This window comes from Pyrus communis, chromosome 17 (assembly GCF_963583255.1).
Source record: "Pyrus communis chromosome 17, drPyrComm1.1, whole genome shotgun sequence".
Lineage (NCBI taxonomy): Eukaryota > Viridiplantae > Streptophyta > Magnoliopsida > Rosales > Rosaceae > Pyrus > Pyrus communis.
Window position 1 is genome coordinate 2,289,720 of NC_084819.1, and position 16,152 is coordinate 2,305,871.

Genomic DNA, 16,152 nt, shown 5'->3' on the forward strand with positions numbered 1-16,152 from the left:
TCCGATGATGACCAAGAAGGGCTCGTGCAAAAATATATGATGAGCCTAATTTGTCTTTCAATCCAAGAACAGGTAGTATTTCTATAAATGAGTACATGAGGCGCTATAGAATGATACGTTCCAATGCTACAAACAAATACCTACAACAGGATCTTGTTGCATATCTTTGGGCCAAAAATAGCATGGAGTAGGCGTTAAGTTTTATGTTGTATAATTTTTATTCTAGTTAATTTTATTTAATGTTGTTTCATGTTACTTAATTTAATTTAATGTTGTATAATGGCTTAGGAAGTTATAGGAAAAATAGAATTTTAAAAATATATGAAACAAATTTTGTAAAATAGAAGTTATAGGGAAAAAAAATATAAAACAAATTTTGTAAAATAAAAGTTATAGAAAGTTATAGAAAAAAATAGAAGTTATAGGAAAAAATTTGTGTAAAAATAAAAATAAAAAATAAAACTGTAAAAAAAAAAAAAAAAAAAAAAAATTAACAGCTAGCTGACGTTAGCTAGCTATTGCATTTAAAATTTCGCCTAGAATTCTTGTCAGTTATATCCGACAGGAATGCTAGAATTTTTGGCCCAGCCCGGGATTGGCTGGCTGGTTGGATTGGGCCAGCCGGTTGGCTTTTTCAGATTCCATGAAACCCACGAGCCCACTAGCCTAACCCTCGGTTGGAGATGACCTTAGTTCAACACTTAAAGTGGACAATCTCGTTTTATTCAAATAGAACAAATCCTTTGACCTTTATGGCCCACATATCATATCAACCCAAGCATCTCTAATTGATTTTTGAGAAATCTGAAAGACTCTTGCAAAATTAGACTCTTTATGGATTCACCACTTCATTGTTTTAGTACAATATTTTATAATTTTAGCATCAGAGTTAATGTTAAACTATTAGTTGAAAGAGCGTCTCACCTTGAGAGACTCTCCTTAGCATTTCTCTTATCTTGATTTTTATTCGTTTTGTTTGATGTTTTATTTGTTTTTTCCTTTTATGAACTAGGTATATATAATATAATATTCATACTTATCGTTTTTTTTTTTTTTGATAAAATCTTTATCATACTTATCCTAAAGATATGATTAAGCACATTGTTTGACAACTATAATACCTGCAATATTGTAAGTGATTATGACATTTCTCTTCAACTTTTGCAGATTCACTCATTCTTTTATTGTTAATTAATAATGACTATCACTTGTAATAAAAATAATACTTATAATTGTAAAAATAAAAACAAAATTCTACAAGAGAAAACTAAAAATGAAATGTTAGTATAAAAGTTGCAATTGTGTGCATGAAATGCTGTTTTTAATTTCAAGAATATACAAGAAAATATGGTAATTGCGACACCTTTTTTACGACGCGTGATGCGGTCCTCGCAATAACTATTAAATTTCATTATTTTCTGCACGAAAAACTTTGGCGCTCAGTTGTGAATAAGTAAAAGAAAAAAAAAACATAACTGCATGCTCTCATCTCCCTCTCGCTCTCCGCCTCTCTCTTTCTCGTCCGCCGCCTATCTCCCTCTCTTCAAAACATAGATCTTTCTTTGTCACTCTTGCCGCAACCACTAATCTTGAGACACAATTGAACCAAGTAAGGATTTATGTTTCTTGTTCCTCTCTCAAATCTCCCATTTCCCTAACCCTAATATTTTTTGTTGTCTCTCAGTTTTTTCTTTTTGCTGCTAGAAATTTGAATTCAACCTCATCCCTTCTCATTTGGTAAGATTATTTGAGGAATTATCTTATAATTTGTTTTTATTCTAGTCTTATCTATTCTCCATTGGTTCTCCCGTCGTTTAGGGTTTTTTTTTTTTTTTTTTTTTTTTTTTGTCTTTTCTATGTTCAATTTCATCACTAATTGCTAATATTATTGGACCATTTTTTTTTTTTAATAATTAGAGCTAGTCAAAGAAGTATGCTGGCTTGGTTTTGTTTATTTATTCTTTAATGGCACCAGTGACTCAATTAGCAAGAGAAGCAGAAATTTGGGGGTGGATTAATTGGAGAAAGATGAGGAAGAAAGCATTGATGAATGCAGAGACAATGGCGGTGCTTTTGTGAAGAAGCACGGATTGGTCAGAAAAATGTGAGATTTGTAGAGGAAATGGGAAGAATTGTTTGGAAATGAATGGTGAATGATGAGTCGAAATCAGAGCAAGATGGAGGAGAATATGGAAAGCGGACCTCTAAGAAAAGTGAGAATGAGGTGTAGTTTAAAGGTCGAAGATGAAGTGGGGCATTCTGATGACATCGATACAGAGAAAGGTTTGCGAAGAAGAAAGAGAGTAGGTTATTTTCTTGGGGCCATAAAGGATCATACGAAGCAGGAAGAAAGAAAAGTAAATAAGCAGTCCAAGAAAGTAAGTAATTTGTAAATTCTATGTTTATGTCATTTGTGGTCAATGTTGTGATTTATAATGTAATTGATCTGGTATGCATACAGAACTGGTATTCTATGTTTATGTTGTCATTTGTTGTGACTGTTATATAAAAATCTATGTTTATGTCATTAGTTAATGAAATTGCTCAAGTTCGTCGCAAAGAGTGTAAGAAGAAACGATTATGTATTCATTGCATACATAAATGCCGTGCATTAATTTTCTCTGTATCTTTTAATATTTCTGATTAATAACTTACTAAGATGTTGGGTTAATTGAGTTCGTTTTGTTAGAATGGCCACCACCTTTTGAAGTGAGTTGTCCGAGTAGAATCCGGTAAATGATGTTTGATTTGGTCTGGATATGGTTTAACTATTTGTATGTTAGACCATTAATTCTATTATTACATTAAGAATTACTCCACTATTTATCTTTAAGAAATGTAGCTACTTTCGTGTTGTTTTGCTGTAATAACTTGGTCTGTATAAAAGGCTGATCTATGTTATAAATTAGTGTCTTACTATTCCCCTCCATCTTTGTTTCTTGTGTTTTTTCCCCTTATTTTGTTCCTTTTTCCTTAGAAATTGGCTTGGTTGGGTAAAAGCTACTGCTAAGGTCGAGTGAAATCAGATGTTGCTGGGATGAGTTGCATCAAAATTCCACTATAACAAGTAATACGTAAAATTTCTATGTTGAGTTCCATTTCTTGATATGACATCTGGTTATAAGCTCAGTTATCGTTGTATCAGTGGTACTAAAATTGTTCTTATGAAAGTAATTATACAAATGTTGGCGTTGTGCCGTTTGTTATAGTTGTATCAGAGGTCTGCAAGTTACTTTTGTTCCTTTGTCATTATTGATATCATTTTTGTGGCAGTAAATTCTTGTCAACTACAAAGACTGGAAGATGAAGAGGAGACGCGTAAAGTTTAGAAGGAAAAACAGTCAAGGGGATATGTATCTTGCTAGGTCCGACAGAAAAGCACTGGTCTGATGTAGCATTATAGACTATATAAATGTCTAATCATGTATATATATTTAATTACTCCAAATGAAATACATTACAATCTCAAAGATTCCAAATTAGTGTTTTTCATTTTGTAAACTATGAATTGTAACATTGATTTGAATTTCATTTTAGTTTGGAACTTGTAGTACAATTTCACATGAAATTTTTTTGTTGAAGCTATTAAAAATAATGTCATTGGCGTCCAATTTGGCGCCCAATATTTTTTTTTTAACTTGGTGACAATTATTTGCGACGTGTTACTTGCCGTCACAAGCTCGTAGTAAATAGTATAGCGTCGCATATAATCGATCAACATTTACAACGCATGGTTATTGCGACGTGTTACTTGCCGTCGTAAAAGGCCTATTGCGACGCTTTTGGCAGATTTTGCGACACGTTTTTACCATCCCAAAAGGCCCTTTTTTTTTGTAGTTTAAAGAATTTATGTTATCTAAAATAACTTGTAAGCTTTTGATAAAATAAAAAAATAAAAAAAATATAAAAAAAACTACTTGTAAACGTTTACACTTCGCCCACCCAAAGAAAAATTCTTAACCCGCCACTAGCTCTTCTCCCCTAGAAGAAGCTCATGACATAGATTCCGTCATTTTCCCAAATCCTTCGCGTATCTTTTTATGTTCCTGCTTACCAAATCCTTCTAGCTACTATTTAAGTTATGAAGGAAAACAGCATACACAATTTTTATTAGCAGAAAACAATTATGTAACACTAAATAAATGTTAACACCTAAAACCTAATAATTTTGTGCAACTTAGATGGATCGGGGGCAATATATAATTCACGGATTTCTTTAGAGATGGAACAACATGCATGGGCCACGGGTTACAACCTCATTGTCTTCTATATATATATATGTGTGTGTGTGTGTGTGTGTGATGTGTATTTATTTGTTTATATAGGAGTGGCAGCCCAAGTTGAAGTAATGGAGCTTGGAATAATAGTTGTTTGCAAGGCTGCTTCCAGGTAATCGACGAGTCGTGTGGATCCCACAATCCCACTACTACCGACTCTGGCAGATATCATTGATCTCGTGCAACTTTCAAACCTGGCACTGGCTGCAGCCTGGTATCCAATACCATCAGGCTCGGAGGACCAGAAGTCTGCATAAGCAGCAGCACTAACCAAAAAGCCCGACAGGCCACTACAGTCTATACATATATCCGTCGCTTTTGGCAATATAGCAGATCCTCTGATTTGTTGGCACTTTTGATCCTCCATTTGTTTGGCATTTCTGAAATGTCTCCTTACTAGGGATTGAGGAAACAATGGAATTATGTGTCATCAGTATCTTTTTCTCTGTTCGCAGTTGGAAATGGAAGGTTTTATTCCTTGTGTTCATGACAAGTTGAGGGAGTGATGAGCGAAAAAAAGAAGAACATTTCAAGTTTTTCTACATACCATGGTCCATGCAAGGGGAAAAAAAAGAGAAACTGGACGTACGAGTCTTCTTTTATTGCTAAGAAGCCAATTATACAATCAAAAGGCCACGGCACTCGCTATACATTCATAAATAATTAAGACCCCAAGAGGGAGAATTGAAAAATGAAACTGTGACAACCAAGCCAATTCCAAGCTCCTGATGCTGATTATAAATTAAACTTCCAATTAATATTTGCTTATTTTTCTCCAAAACTTGCTTTCCCGACATGGATAATATAGTAGCAGCATGTGCAAGATGGCTACCAAAGAAGTAGATAAATTATGGGTTGAATCACTAATGTTGTAGCTCAATGAATTTTCTGACAGACCCTTATTGAATGGACTTGGATTGAAAGCTTGATGTCTCAACTTTCCACTAATGGAGCCTTCATTTATTTCACTGTATAAATTAAAACCTGCAATATTCGGAATAACCCAGAAATAAGATTAGTTGCTTAATTTGGTAATAATTGGAAATGCGATTGATGCCAAGAAAAAAAAAGCAATGAACCTTTTGACTTACATGATTTATATCTGCTTAATAATGAATTGGAGGTGGGGGAGATCCATAAATGTAAACCGGCGGTGGTGTTTCTACCGGAGGTGGAGGGGACTTGTAGATGTAAGGTGGAGGAGGAGAGGGTGATGGTGGTGGTGGGGAGTTGTATTTGTATGGTGGAGGAGGTGATGGGGAAGGTGGGGGTGGGGAATTGTATTTGTATGGTGGAGGAGGAGATGAGGAAGGTGGTGGTGGGGAGTTGTATTTGTATGGTGGTGGTGGAGATGAAGAAGGTGGTGGTGGAGACTTGTAGATGTAAGGGGGAGGAGGGGAGGGTGATGGTGGTGGTGGTGATTTGTAGTAGTAAGGTGGAGGAGGTGAAGAAGAAGGAGGTGGTGGGGATTTGTAGTAGTATGGTGGTGGTGGTGAGTATTCTGGAGGTGGTGGAGATTTGTAGATGTAAGGGGGAGGAGGAGACGGTGATGGTGGAGGTGGAGATTTGTAGTAGTATGGTGGTGGTGGTGAGTATTCTGGGGGTGGTGGAGATTTGTAGATGTAAGGGGGAGGAGGAGAAGGTGATGGTGGAGGTGGAGATTTGTAGTAGTATAGTGGTGGTGGTGAGTATCCTGGGGGTGGTGGAGATTTGTAGATGTAAGGGGGAGGATGGGAGGGTGATGGTGGAGGTGGAGATTTGTAGTAGTAGGGTGGTGGGGGAGACGGTGAGGGTGGAGGAGGGGACTTGTAGTAGTATGGAGGAGGGGGAGAAGGTGAAGGTGGTGGGGGAGACTTGTAATAGTAAGAGGGTGGAGGTGAAGGTGATGGTGGTGGTGGTGATTTGTAGTAGTACGGAGGTGGGGGAGAAGGAGACGGTGGTGGAGGAGACTTGTAGTAGTATGGAGGTGGAGGAGAAGGTGATGGTGGTGGTGGTGATTTGTAGTAGTACGGAGGTGGGGGAGAATGAGACGGTGGTGGAGGAGACTTGTAGTAGTATGGGGTTGGTAGTTTTGGGGATGGGGGTGGTGGGGATTTGTAGTAGTAGTATGGGGCTGGTGGTTTTGGAGATGGTGGGGGAGGAGACTTGTAGTAGTATGGGGTTGGAGGTTTTGGCGATGGTGGCGGTGGGGATTTGTAGTAGTATGGAGTTGGTGGCTCGGGTGATGGTGGAGGAGGAGACTTGTAGTAGTATGAAGTTGGTGGTTTTGGTGATGGTGGTGGTGGAGATTTGTAGTAGTATGGGGTTGGTGGCTTGGGTGATGGGGGAGGAGGAGATTTATAGTAGTATGGAGTTGGTGGTTTAGGCGATGGTGGTGGTGGGGATGTGTAGTAGTATGGGGTTGGTGGCTTTGGTGATGGTGGTGGTGGAGATTTGTAGTAGTATGGGGTTGGTGGCTTGGGTGATGGGGGAGGAGGAGATTTATAGTAGTATGGAGTTGGTGGTTTGGGCGATGGTGGTGGTGGGGATGTGTAGTAGTATGGGGTTGGTGGCTTGGGTGATGGTGGAGGAGGAGATTTGTAGTAGTATGGGGTTGGTGGCTTGGGCGATGGTGGTGGTGGGGATTTGTAGTAGTATGGAGTTGGTGGTTTGGGCGATGGTGGTGGTGGGGATTTGTAGTAATATGGGGTTGGTGGCTTGGGTGATGGGGGAGGAGGAGACTTGTAGTAGTATGGGGTTGGTGGCTTGGGTGATGGGGGAGGAGGAGACTTGTAGTAGTATGGCGTTGGTGGTTTTGGTGATGGTGGTGGTGGAGATTTGTAGTAGTATGGGGTTGGTGGCTTGGGTGATGGGGGAGGAGGAGATTTATAGTAGTATGGAGTTGGTGGTTTGGGCGATGGTGGTGGTGGGGATGTGTAGTAGTATGGGGTTGGTGGCTTGGGTGATGGTGGAGGAGGAGATTTGTAGTAGTATGGGGTTGGTGGCTTGGGCGATGGTGGTGGTGGGGATTTGTAGTAGTATGGAGTTGGTGGTTTGGGCGATGGTGGTGGTGGGGATTTGTAGTAATATGGGGTTGGTGGCTTGGGTGATGGGGGAGGAGGAGACTTGTAGTAGTATGGGGTTGGCGGCTTGGGTGATGGTGGTGGAGGAGACTTGTAGTAATATGGGGTTGGTGGCTTGGGTGATGGTGGTGGTGGTGACTTGTAAACGTATGCCGGAGGTGGTGGTGACTTGTAGTAGTACTTGGGTGGCGGTGGAGGCGGTGACTTGTAGACGTAAGTAGGCGTAGGCGGTGGCGGTGACTTGTAAACATAAGGAGGAGGATATTGGGGCTTGGACTTTTCACACTCCTCGTACGGATTCTTGGAAGCATAAGCAAATTTGTCAGCCTTGAGCACAACTTCATATTTAGTCTTGGATTTCACTTTGAGTTTGGCACCCTTGTTGCCCCCGTTTAGCTTAGTGGGAACGTTGCATTTCGAACCCTTTGGTGCTGCGTAGAGCTTAGCCGTGCAAGCCTTGGCTCCATATTTGCCATACTCAAAGCCAGGGATAACTACGCTGAATTTCCCATTGTTCTTAGTTTTACCGTAGGCCTTGATTTCCTTCTTGCCATTCCAGCAAGTTACCACAACAACGGAGCCTGCGGTGCACAAATAATAAAAGGTATTGGAACTTTCTCTTTATGAGATACAACACTCGTTGTCCGACAACAATAACAACAAAAAATTATATACTAATTAGTTAATTAATCAAATGATTAGTCATGTTCCACTAACTAGGTGTGATGCATTTCAATATATACCAAATCCCTGAGTTGAAAAGGACTATGCAGACTTTGGACACGACCTGTTGGATAACGAAAACGCGGAGTTGTTCTTATATATTATTTGTAGCACGTTACATTTTCTTTAGTAAATTAAAATGGGACAAATTAAGCACTGTTGATTAATATTTATGACATTAATTTGAAACCATGGTGTTTCCATACTTTTAGCAAATATTACGTAAATTAATTTTTATAACTCAAAGAAATAAAATAAAATAAAACCGGGATCACTATTTTTTTTCCTTCATCTCAAGGAAAGATTAAACCGCAACATGTGTGATTATATTATTATATGCCTCTATTTATCAAAAGTGAGCCATCAGATTGGAAGGATCACATATACAGTATACTACCCAAATAACTCATTGGGACCAGCAGAGTTGTAAAACATCAAGGACCAAGATTTGGAAAATAAACAAAGATATGATACGACAGATTAAAGACAATATTTAAATAAATTTTGAGAAAATGAATTTTTGAGAAAAGTACCTGTGGAGTGCTTCTTGTCGTGTGACTTCGATGGATTCTTCCAGTCATAGCATCTGTAGCAGTAGACCCTTCCGACGACCTTCACCAATGGCGGCTTCGGATAGTAAGGAACTGGTGGTGGTGGAGAAGTGTAGTAGTAAGGGGTTGGTGGTGGTGGAGACTTGTAGTAGTAAGGAGGAGGAGGATATGGTGAGGGTGGAGGAGGAGACTTGTAATAGTATGGGGTTGGGGGTTTTGGGGATGGTGGTGGTGGTGATTTGTAATAGTATGGAGTTGGTGGTTTGGGTGAAGGTGGTGGTGGTGGTGGAGACTTGTAGTAGTATGGGGTTGGTGGTTTTGGTGATGGTGGAGGTGGGGATTTGTAGTAGTAAGGTGGAGGAGGTGAAGGAAAAGGAGGTGGTGGGGATTTGTAGTAGTATGGTGGTGGTGGGGAGTATTCTGGGGGTGGTGGCGACTTGTAGTAGTATGGGGTTGGTGGTTTTGGTGATGGTGGGGGTGGGGATTTATAGTAGTAAGGTGGAGGAGGTGAAGGAGAAGGAGGTGGTGGGGATTTGTAGTAGTATGGTGGTGGTGGGGAGTATTCTGCGGGTGGTGGAGACTTGTAGTAGTACGGGGTTGGTGGTTTTGGTGATGGTGGGGGTGGCGATTTGTAGTAGTAAGGGGGAGGAGGTGAAGAAGAAGGAGGTGGTGGGGATTTGTAGTAGTATGGTGGTGGTGGGGAGTACTCTGGGGGTGGTGGAGACTTGTAGTAGTAAGGAGGTGGTGGAGAGGGAGAAGGTGGTGGTGGAGACTTGTAGTAATATGGTGGTAGTGGTGAGGGAGAAGGTGGTGGTGGAGACTTGTAAACATATGGTGGTGGTGGGGAGGGTGATGGAGGAGGTGGTGATTTGTACTCATACGGTGGTGGGGGAGACGATGATGGTGGTGGTGGAGACTTGTACTCATATTGTGGTGGTGGAGATGGTGACGGCGGTGGTGGAGACTTGTACTCATATGGTGGTGGTGGAGAAGGTGATGGCGGTGGCGGGGACTTGTACACATAAGGTGGTGGAGGAGAGGGAGAAGGTGGTGGTGGAGACTTGTAGACATAAGGCGGTGGTGGTGATGGTGATGGAGGTGGCGGAGACTTGTAGACATAAGGCGGTGGCGGTGAAGGTGATGGTGGTGGTGGAGACTTGTAGACATATGGTGGTGGTGGTGGTGAGCTGTAAACGTAAGGTGGTGGTGGTGGTGGTGAAGAGTAGGGATAAGCACTTGCTTCTACTAAATCCACATTGCTTGAAATCACCACCAGTGTGGCAGCTAAAGCCACTGCCATTTGAGGCCAAAGCCGACCCCAAGAGGGGCCGCCGCCCACACTCCTCATGGGTGTTGCTACAATTTTCTTACCACCTCTGGTCAATGTGGTTAGTTTCACAAATTTTCTCGGGAAAATTGGGAAATGAAGAGAGAAAATATGCTGAAGGCCTGAGAAGCCTTGAGCTGTTTAGGTTTGGAGTGATGACTTGGTAGATGCATGGTATATTGTGTTTTATAGGGAGTGCGAGTCGTTGAGAGAGAGCTGTCGCAAAGGACCAATTCTAATGTACACTTTGATTTAATGCATCAAATGGGGTCACTCTAGCTGGCCTTATCTATTTTTCAATACACTGTTTGAATCACTTGGGGCTCCCCCAGTTGAGATTTAAGAAGCAATGATAATACTACAATATTAAAACAGTAAATTTTAATAGTTCCACTTCTTGAGCTCGTTCTCTTTGTCTACACTTTTATTCTATTTTCTCTTTTTAAAAAAATCAGTGCAATAAAATGTATAATAGTGTTTTAGTAGTGCTATTTACACTCATTTAATTCCTTACATATTTGTATCAATTTTCGGTCATCGGATCAAATAAAATGAAGAAAATGGTAAAAACTTAACAAAAGTATGCGAGAAGTAAAAATAAATGTGTGAATAACACTTTCTATTGCGTTTACATGGCCACAATGGTTTGAAATTTTTGTTTTTCTTTGGGCAGATAGATATTTGGCAAATATTTGGGTCAACGTTTCTAAAAGATAATTAAATATGAGGAAATTGTGAGATCTGATATGTGGCTAGAAATGCCATGTGAAAGCCTCCATATGGCACATGTATATATTATTGTCAGTTTTTCTCTTACTTTTCAAATTGTTTGTTCCATATTTGTTAATTACAATCTAAAAACTAATTATTAGTCTAAAGTTGTTTAAGCAAAAGAAATCCAAAAGGTTAAAGTAAATTAAAAAGGGTAATAATGGTGGTCCTAATAACAAAGTTGGTGGCCGGTAGAGGAAAAAGATTCGTGCAGGGCAGAAGGTTTAGTAGCAAATAAACAAAAGCAAAACAAACAGAATATTGCACGTTCATTGGCCTCCCTATAATACTAGGTAAAACTAAAAGAACTGAGGATTTGTGTATATTTATTTTCAAATGCATGTTTTTTTATTAGGAGATGAGTTTCATCATAAAATCAATGACATATAAAGAGTAGTTTAACCTTTTATAAGTTATTGTAAAGTTTTTTTTTTTATCGATATGAGATTCTTTTATCTTTACATCCTCATATGTCTTTTTACATGTGACAAATTTTTAAGCCAAATACATGGACAACAAGAATTGAGTGACATGAAGCACTTGGGGCTTAGTTGTTGGGCTCACACGTGGGTCACCTTATTCTGATACCATAAAGGAAATAAAGTTCCACCATAAAATAAATTGACAATATAAAGAGTAGTCCAATCTTTTATAAGTTTTTACAAGATTTTTTCTTTCACCTAGTGGAGACTGTTTACCTTTAAATTCAAACAACACCATGTGAAAATTCAATCAAGTGGTTTCTGCAGCTTTTGCAGGTGATTACAACCAAAGAGTGTAAAAGAAAAAGAAAAAGAAAAAAAGGACCGAGGAGCAAAGATTATTAATTATTTGAATTTCATTTCTTGCAAGAAATAATAATGCATGTTTCCTTTGAACATACTGGACCATCATCGTACGATGTTCCTTTGCTGCACAAATAGGCCACCTTCCTCATACGTTGTTCCTTTGCTGCACACAGGCTACCCCATACTCATCATACCATGATTTGAACTCTCAGCTTTGTTTCTTTCTCTTTTCCTTTGACTCAGAATAGGGATCATTTGGCTGACTTTACCTTTCAGTAATATCCCACTCATCCATTTGATGGATTGAAATTTTCTTTTGGTAAATTTGAAATATAAAATAATTTATTTATTTATTATATGTAAACACGATATTACTACATGAGTCTCTAATTTAGACATAAAAAGAAAATATTTGAACACAAGACGCAATGGTTTGAAAAGTTTGAAACTCTTCAAAATTAAAGTTAAAAAATTCATGTAATGAAGGGCTCGGGAAAGTAAATTTTTTAATGTTATTACCTAACATGCCCCGTAAACCCTAAACCCTAATTGGATGGTACGAGGCACATTGCTAAACTCTATTGATATCGCAGACAAAACCCTAAGCATCCATCCAATTGCACCGTAGCCACAAGGTCTGTGACCACAGTGGATCAGATTTGGGGGCGGTGAGTAATTAAAATTTAAAACAGTGGTTAGAACAGCCAACCCAGAAGTCCACATGGGATTAGTAACATACTAACATACAACTGTTTCCAATTTACTTACAAGTCAAGCTTTCGATTATATTTCAAAGGGAACAAATAACATTAAATAATGTATTTAACTTGTTACTAAATTATTCCACTTCTTCTGCATGATAAAATAGAAATACCAGTACTATGTCACTTTTGTTGGTGCATTGCTCCAATCAGTTCACTAAAATTAGATATACTTCTGGTCAAAAATTATGTTTAGGGTTAATGGACTGCCCCTATAAGATTCAAGCAAATTTGTAAAAGTTTAAACATACTCCTTTCACTCTTTTTGACTATCAATGCCGTGCCATCAAGCAACTCTGCAAGTCTAAATAAGCCAATAATCAAGATATATAGCTAGGGTGAGTTGCTGAGGCTAAGGACATATTACAGCAACACTTTTTTTTATTAATTTTTTTAAATGCTCCCTCTTTTGTTATGATAACTGACTTACATGAAATGTGTTCACTGTCACTGTGACATTCGAAACTAAGAATACAAATGTTATATATTATATTTGTTGAATTTTTCAAGTTGACGGGCCGAGGGCCCACTTCAACAACACTGATACTATCCTTACCACCTACCCAATCCTCAAGTATGGGGTTTTATCACAAAATATCTCGGTGTTAGTTAGAGTGAGGTAATTCTATTTAAATGGATTTTTCTTCTTCCCTCTGTCCGATGTGAGACAAACTGTGTTTCAATAATATTATTGAATCAGGAGGCTTGTAGTGGTAAACCCATTCTATGCAACTTGTTTTAAAGTGAAAGTAATGCATGAAGATTTGGAATTAGAATATTAAGACTATAAGAAAACAAAACAAACAAAAATAGGAGTCCCTACCAAATGGGCCAATGGCCATGATGTTGAAATCATGGAGTAAATGAGAGGCAAATGTAAAGAAAGACTTACCAATTTTGAGTAGGGAATTATGTTAAGATCATTAAAGGACCACATCATGCACCCACCTGCTCTTATTTCCAAAAAAAAAAACCAGTTTAGGTATATGGTGGCACAGATTGACTAAAGATATAGGCTATGTGTTCACCTAACATTGCAACCCTTTTTTGTATGTCTTTTTGCTATTTCCGCAATTTAATTGGCAGAAATCAACATAAATTGGCCTTGTATTAGCATTTCTTTTCTCTTATCTTTTCTTTAGTTAATGTGTTTTGATAGTTGGTTATACTAGACAATTTGATTTCACAACTATGTAAGTCAAGCTCAGTACAAAACTCAAACAACTACGTAAATCTCTACAATTTTTTTTCATGTTTACATCGGTTAGAACATAAACTCAAACAACTACATATATCTAGATACTATACATTTCTAGATATTGTTAAACTTCAATATTGGGTCAATAATTTTTACTACGTATGTCAATGTGTAAATTAACAATCAACAAGTCCGATCTATTTGTATTGTGATGTGGCCCATTGTTCGTCTTACTCTCTATATCGCATCTTTTGTGTTTTGCTCCAAGCTTTGGGTTAATACTGTATAGAGATATGTATAGTATAGTTATTGAAAATTTATCGACACGTGGTACCAATCAAGGGAATGCGTCAAGGTTTTAACACAATTGTGATGTTGTACTAATAGATTTTCAAACTTTGGATGGTGACTCATTAGATAGTTGAATGTGTCTAACATTTTATTATTCAAACTATTTAGCATGGTTTGTCACATTGCTCATCTAAATGAGTGCATCCAATTTCCATTTTAAGAATACCATTTAATAATAGATCAGTGGCATAAAATATGAAAATTCAACAATTTTTTTGTTTTGTTAATTGGCCGGATAGCTTATGTAGCTTTCAAGAAAGTTTTAGATCTGTCGAATATCCGAAACTGTGCCAGTATAATCCATTTCTCCGATAAAAGTCTTACACTTTTTTTTTTTTTTTTAACAAACGATATTATCTATACTAAGGAAGAGGGGTGGACCTTGCCTCACAATGGGTTAGCAATAATGTAGTTCGAATTCTCCTTTGGTGAGAATCAAACCTAAGACCTCTCACTTATAAACGAAGAGGAATATCACTACACCGTTATACAAAGTGGCAACCCTACACTCTTATAAGCCAACACAAAACTTAATCCCAATAACAACACCTGTGTTGTGGCCTATTTTATCGAAGGTAGAGAGAGAGGGTGCAGCAGAGAGAAAGATGGAAAATGTGTGTCATTCCCTCATACCTAGTGATTTTATTTATAGTAAACTGGACAGAATTCCTTACCTTGCAAATTAATATCACAACCACCTGGTCATTATACGATATAATAAAAAAACTTCAAGTTGCTCTCAATTTTTTTCCGGTAACATGGAAGAAGAAGAGAACAAAAAAAACACTAAGGAACAACTAGTCTAGCTCTAGAGACTACAGAATAGTCATCAAAACGAGTTTAAACTAAACATGGAGGAGGCTCCACAAGTTCCTCTCATTCATTATTTTTGTAATTAGTAAATTGTTAAGGATAATTTAAGATACATAACTATTTTCATTGGTATATTTATATTGCAATGTTTGAAGAGAAACAGTTTAAAACAAATCCGTTAGGTCGGTATATATGTGTGTGTGTGTGTCTATATATATATATATATATATATATATATATATATTGCAATGTTTAAAGAAAAAGAGTTTAAATCAAATCCGACCTAACAGATTCGAAGAATCAGCAACTGAGCCAATTCTGGGCTGTGTATTGTTTTGCCCAATCGAAAATGCCACCACTAATTTGGTTTGGTAGATAGTGGTTGAAGCAAACCCTTAATTTTATTCCATTTCAACAAAATAATTCAAGAAATTTAAGTACGTCCTCTTGTTCATTAACTGTAAAGAAAGCATATGTTTGATTTAATATTACTTGTTATTTGAACTGAAAAGAATATTAGATTTCATGTGCGATCTGTCCAAACAGAAAAGAACACGTATGCTGCTTCTTAATACGCCTTCTTCTTCCTCTAGTTCATAAACACGCAAGGAGAAATGCGTAACTAATATTCGTTTCCAAACTTGGAGCCCATAGTTTTCTCTTAATTAACTACTGAACTTTTTTGTTCTTTTATCATGATTAAGCTAACAATTTTCACTAATTCGCATTATATTATTGTATATACGAACAAAACTTTGACCTATATATCTAAACCGGATGATGAATGAAACATATTTGGAGGGGGAGAAGAGTTCGTGTTCTTGTAAAACCGTCCTTTCTTTGGCAGAGGATAAATGAATAACAGAAGCTAGGTTCGAAGATAAATGAAGAGAAAATTAGAATTAGATGCCTTATTTTAGACTTTTGTAGACTAAACATTTATGCATTAAGCTTTTGAAACATTTGATTAAGATACTCAGACTTAAACTACTTCAGATTAATTGAAATTAATTTACATTTAAATATCTGCTATATATTTTAAATAAATTCAACTATATTTAACTCTAAAAATTTAAACTTTTCAAATCTAAATGTACACTCATGCCAAATGGAAACATACCAACGTCAAACGAAAACGTACTAACCCCGAATTAAAATGTACCCAATTATAAACTATATTAAAATGAATATTCATCTTTTTGGAATTTTTAAAAATATGTTTAATTCATACACAATGTTCTAGATAGTCTTGTTTTTTGGTAGATAAGTCTCTGAAACAACTTTTAGTTGATCGGAGATAGTCCTTATTATTGTAGATAATGCTAAATAATAACGATAAATCATATAATTTTGAATTAACAAAAAGGCTATTGTCCGTTAATTAATGATTCTTTCTATATAAAAAAAATTAATTTAAGTAATTTAAACTTTTACATTGTTAACGACTCTTTCTATAAAAAAAAAATTAATTAATTAATTAAAGTAATTCCTTATTATTAGGACAAAAAGTAATAAAGCTTATGTTTTTTG

General features: G+C 37.3%; 1 protein-coding gene and 1 long non-coding RNA gene across 3 annotated transcripts; one reads left to right on the top strand and one right to left on the bottom strand.

The window, feature by feature from the left end:
* The first annotated feature begins 1,459 nt into the window (after nucleotides 1-1,459).
* Nucleotides 1,460-3,592, top strand: LOC137723437 (uncharacterized). 2 transcript variants are annotated; one of them, XR_011066911.1, is made up of 4 exons: nucleotides 1,460-1,609; nucleotides 1,685-1,737; nucleotides 1,976-2,378; nucleotides 3,274-3,592. It is a non-coding gene; the product is annotated as an uncharacterized lncRNA (long non-coding RNA). The 2 variants fall into 2 exon arrangements; XR_011066910.1 differs by having other exon boundaries at nucleotides 1,460-1,737; nucleotides 1,918-2,378.
* A 1,254-nt stretch (nucleotides 3,593-4,846) lies between these two features.
* LOC137722570 (uncharacterized) lies at nucleotides 4,847-10,079 on the bottom strand. Its single transcript, XM_068461605.1, has 3 exons — nucleotides 8,596-10,079; nucleotides 5,369-7,920; nucleotides 4,847-5,261 (listed from the first exon to the last, which is right to left on the bottom strand). The coding sequence occupies exons 1-2, from the start codon at nucleotides 9,959-9,961 to the stop codon at nucleotides 5,384-5,386; spliced, it is 3,903 nt and encodes a 1,300-aa protein (XP_068317706.1). The 5' UTR covers nucleotides 9,962-10,079; the 3' UTR covers nucleotides 4,847-5,261; nucleotides 5,369-5,383.
* Between the last annotated feature and the right edge of the window lie 6,073 nt (nucleotides 10,080-16,152).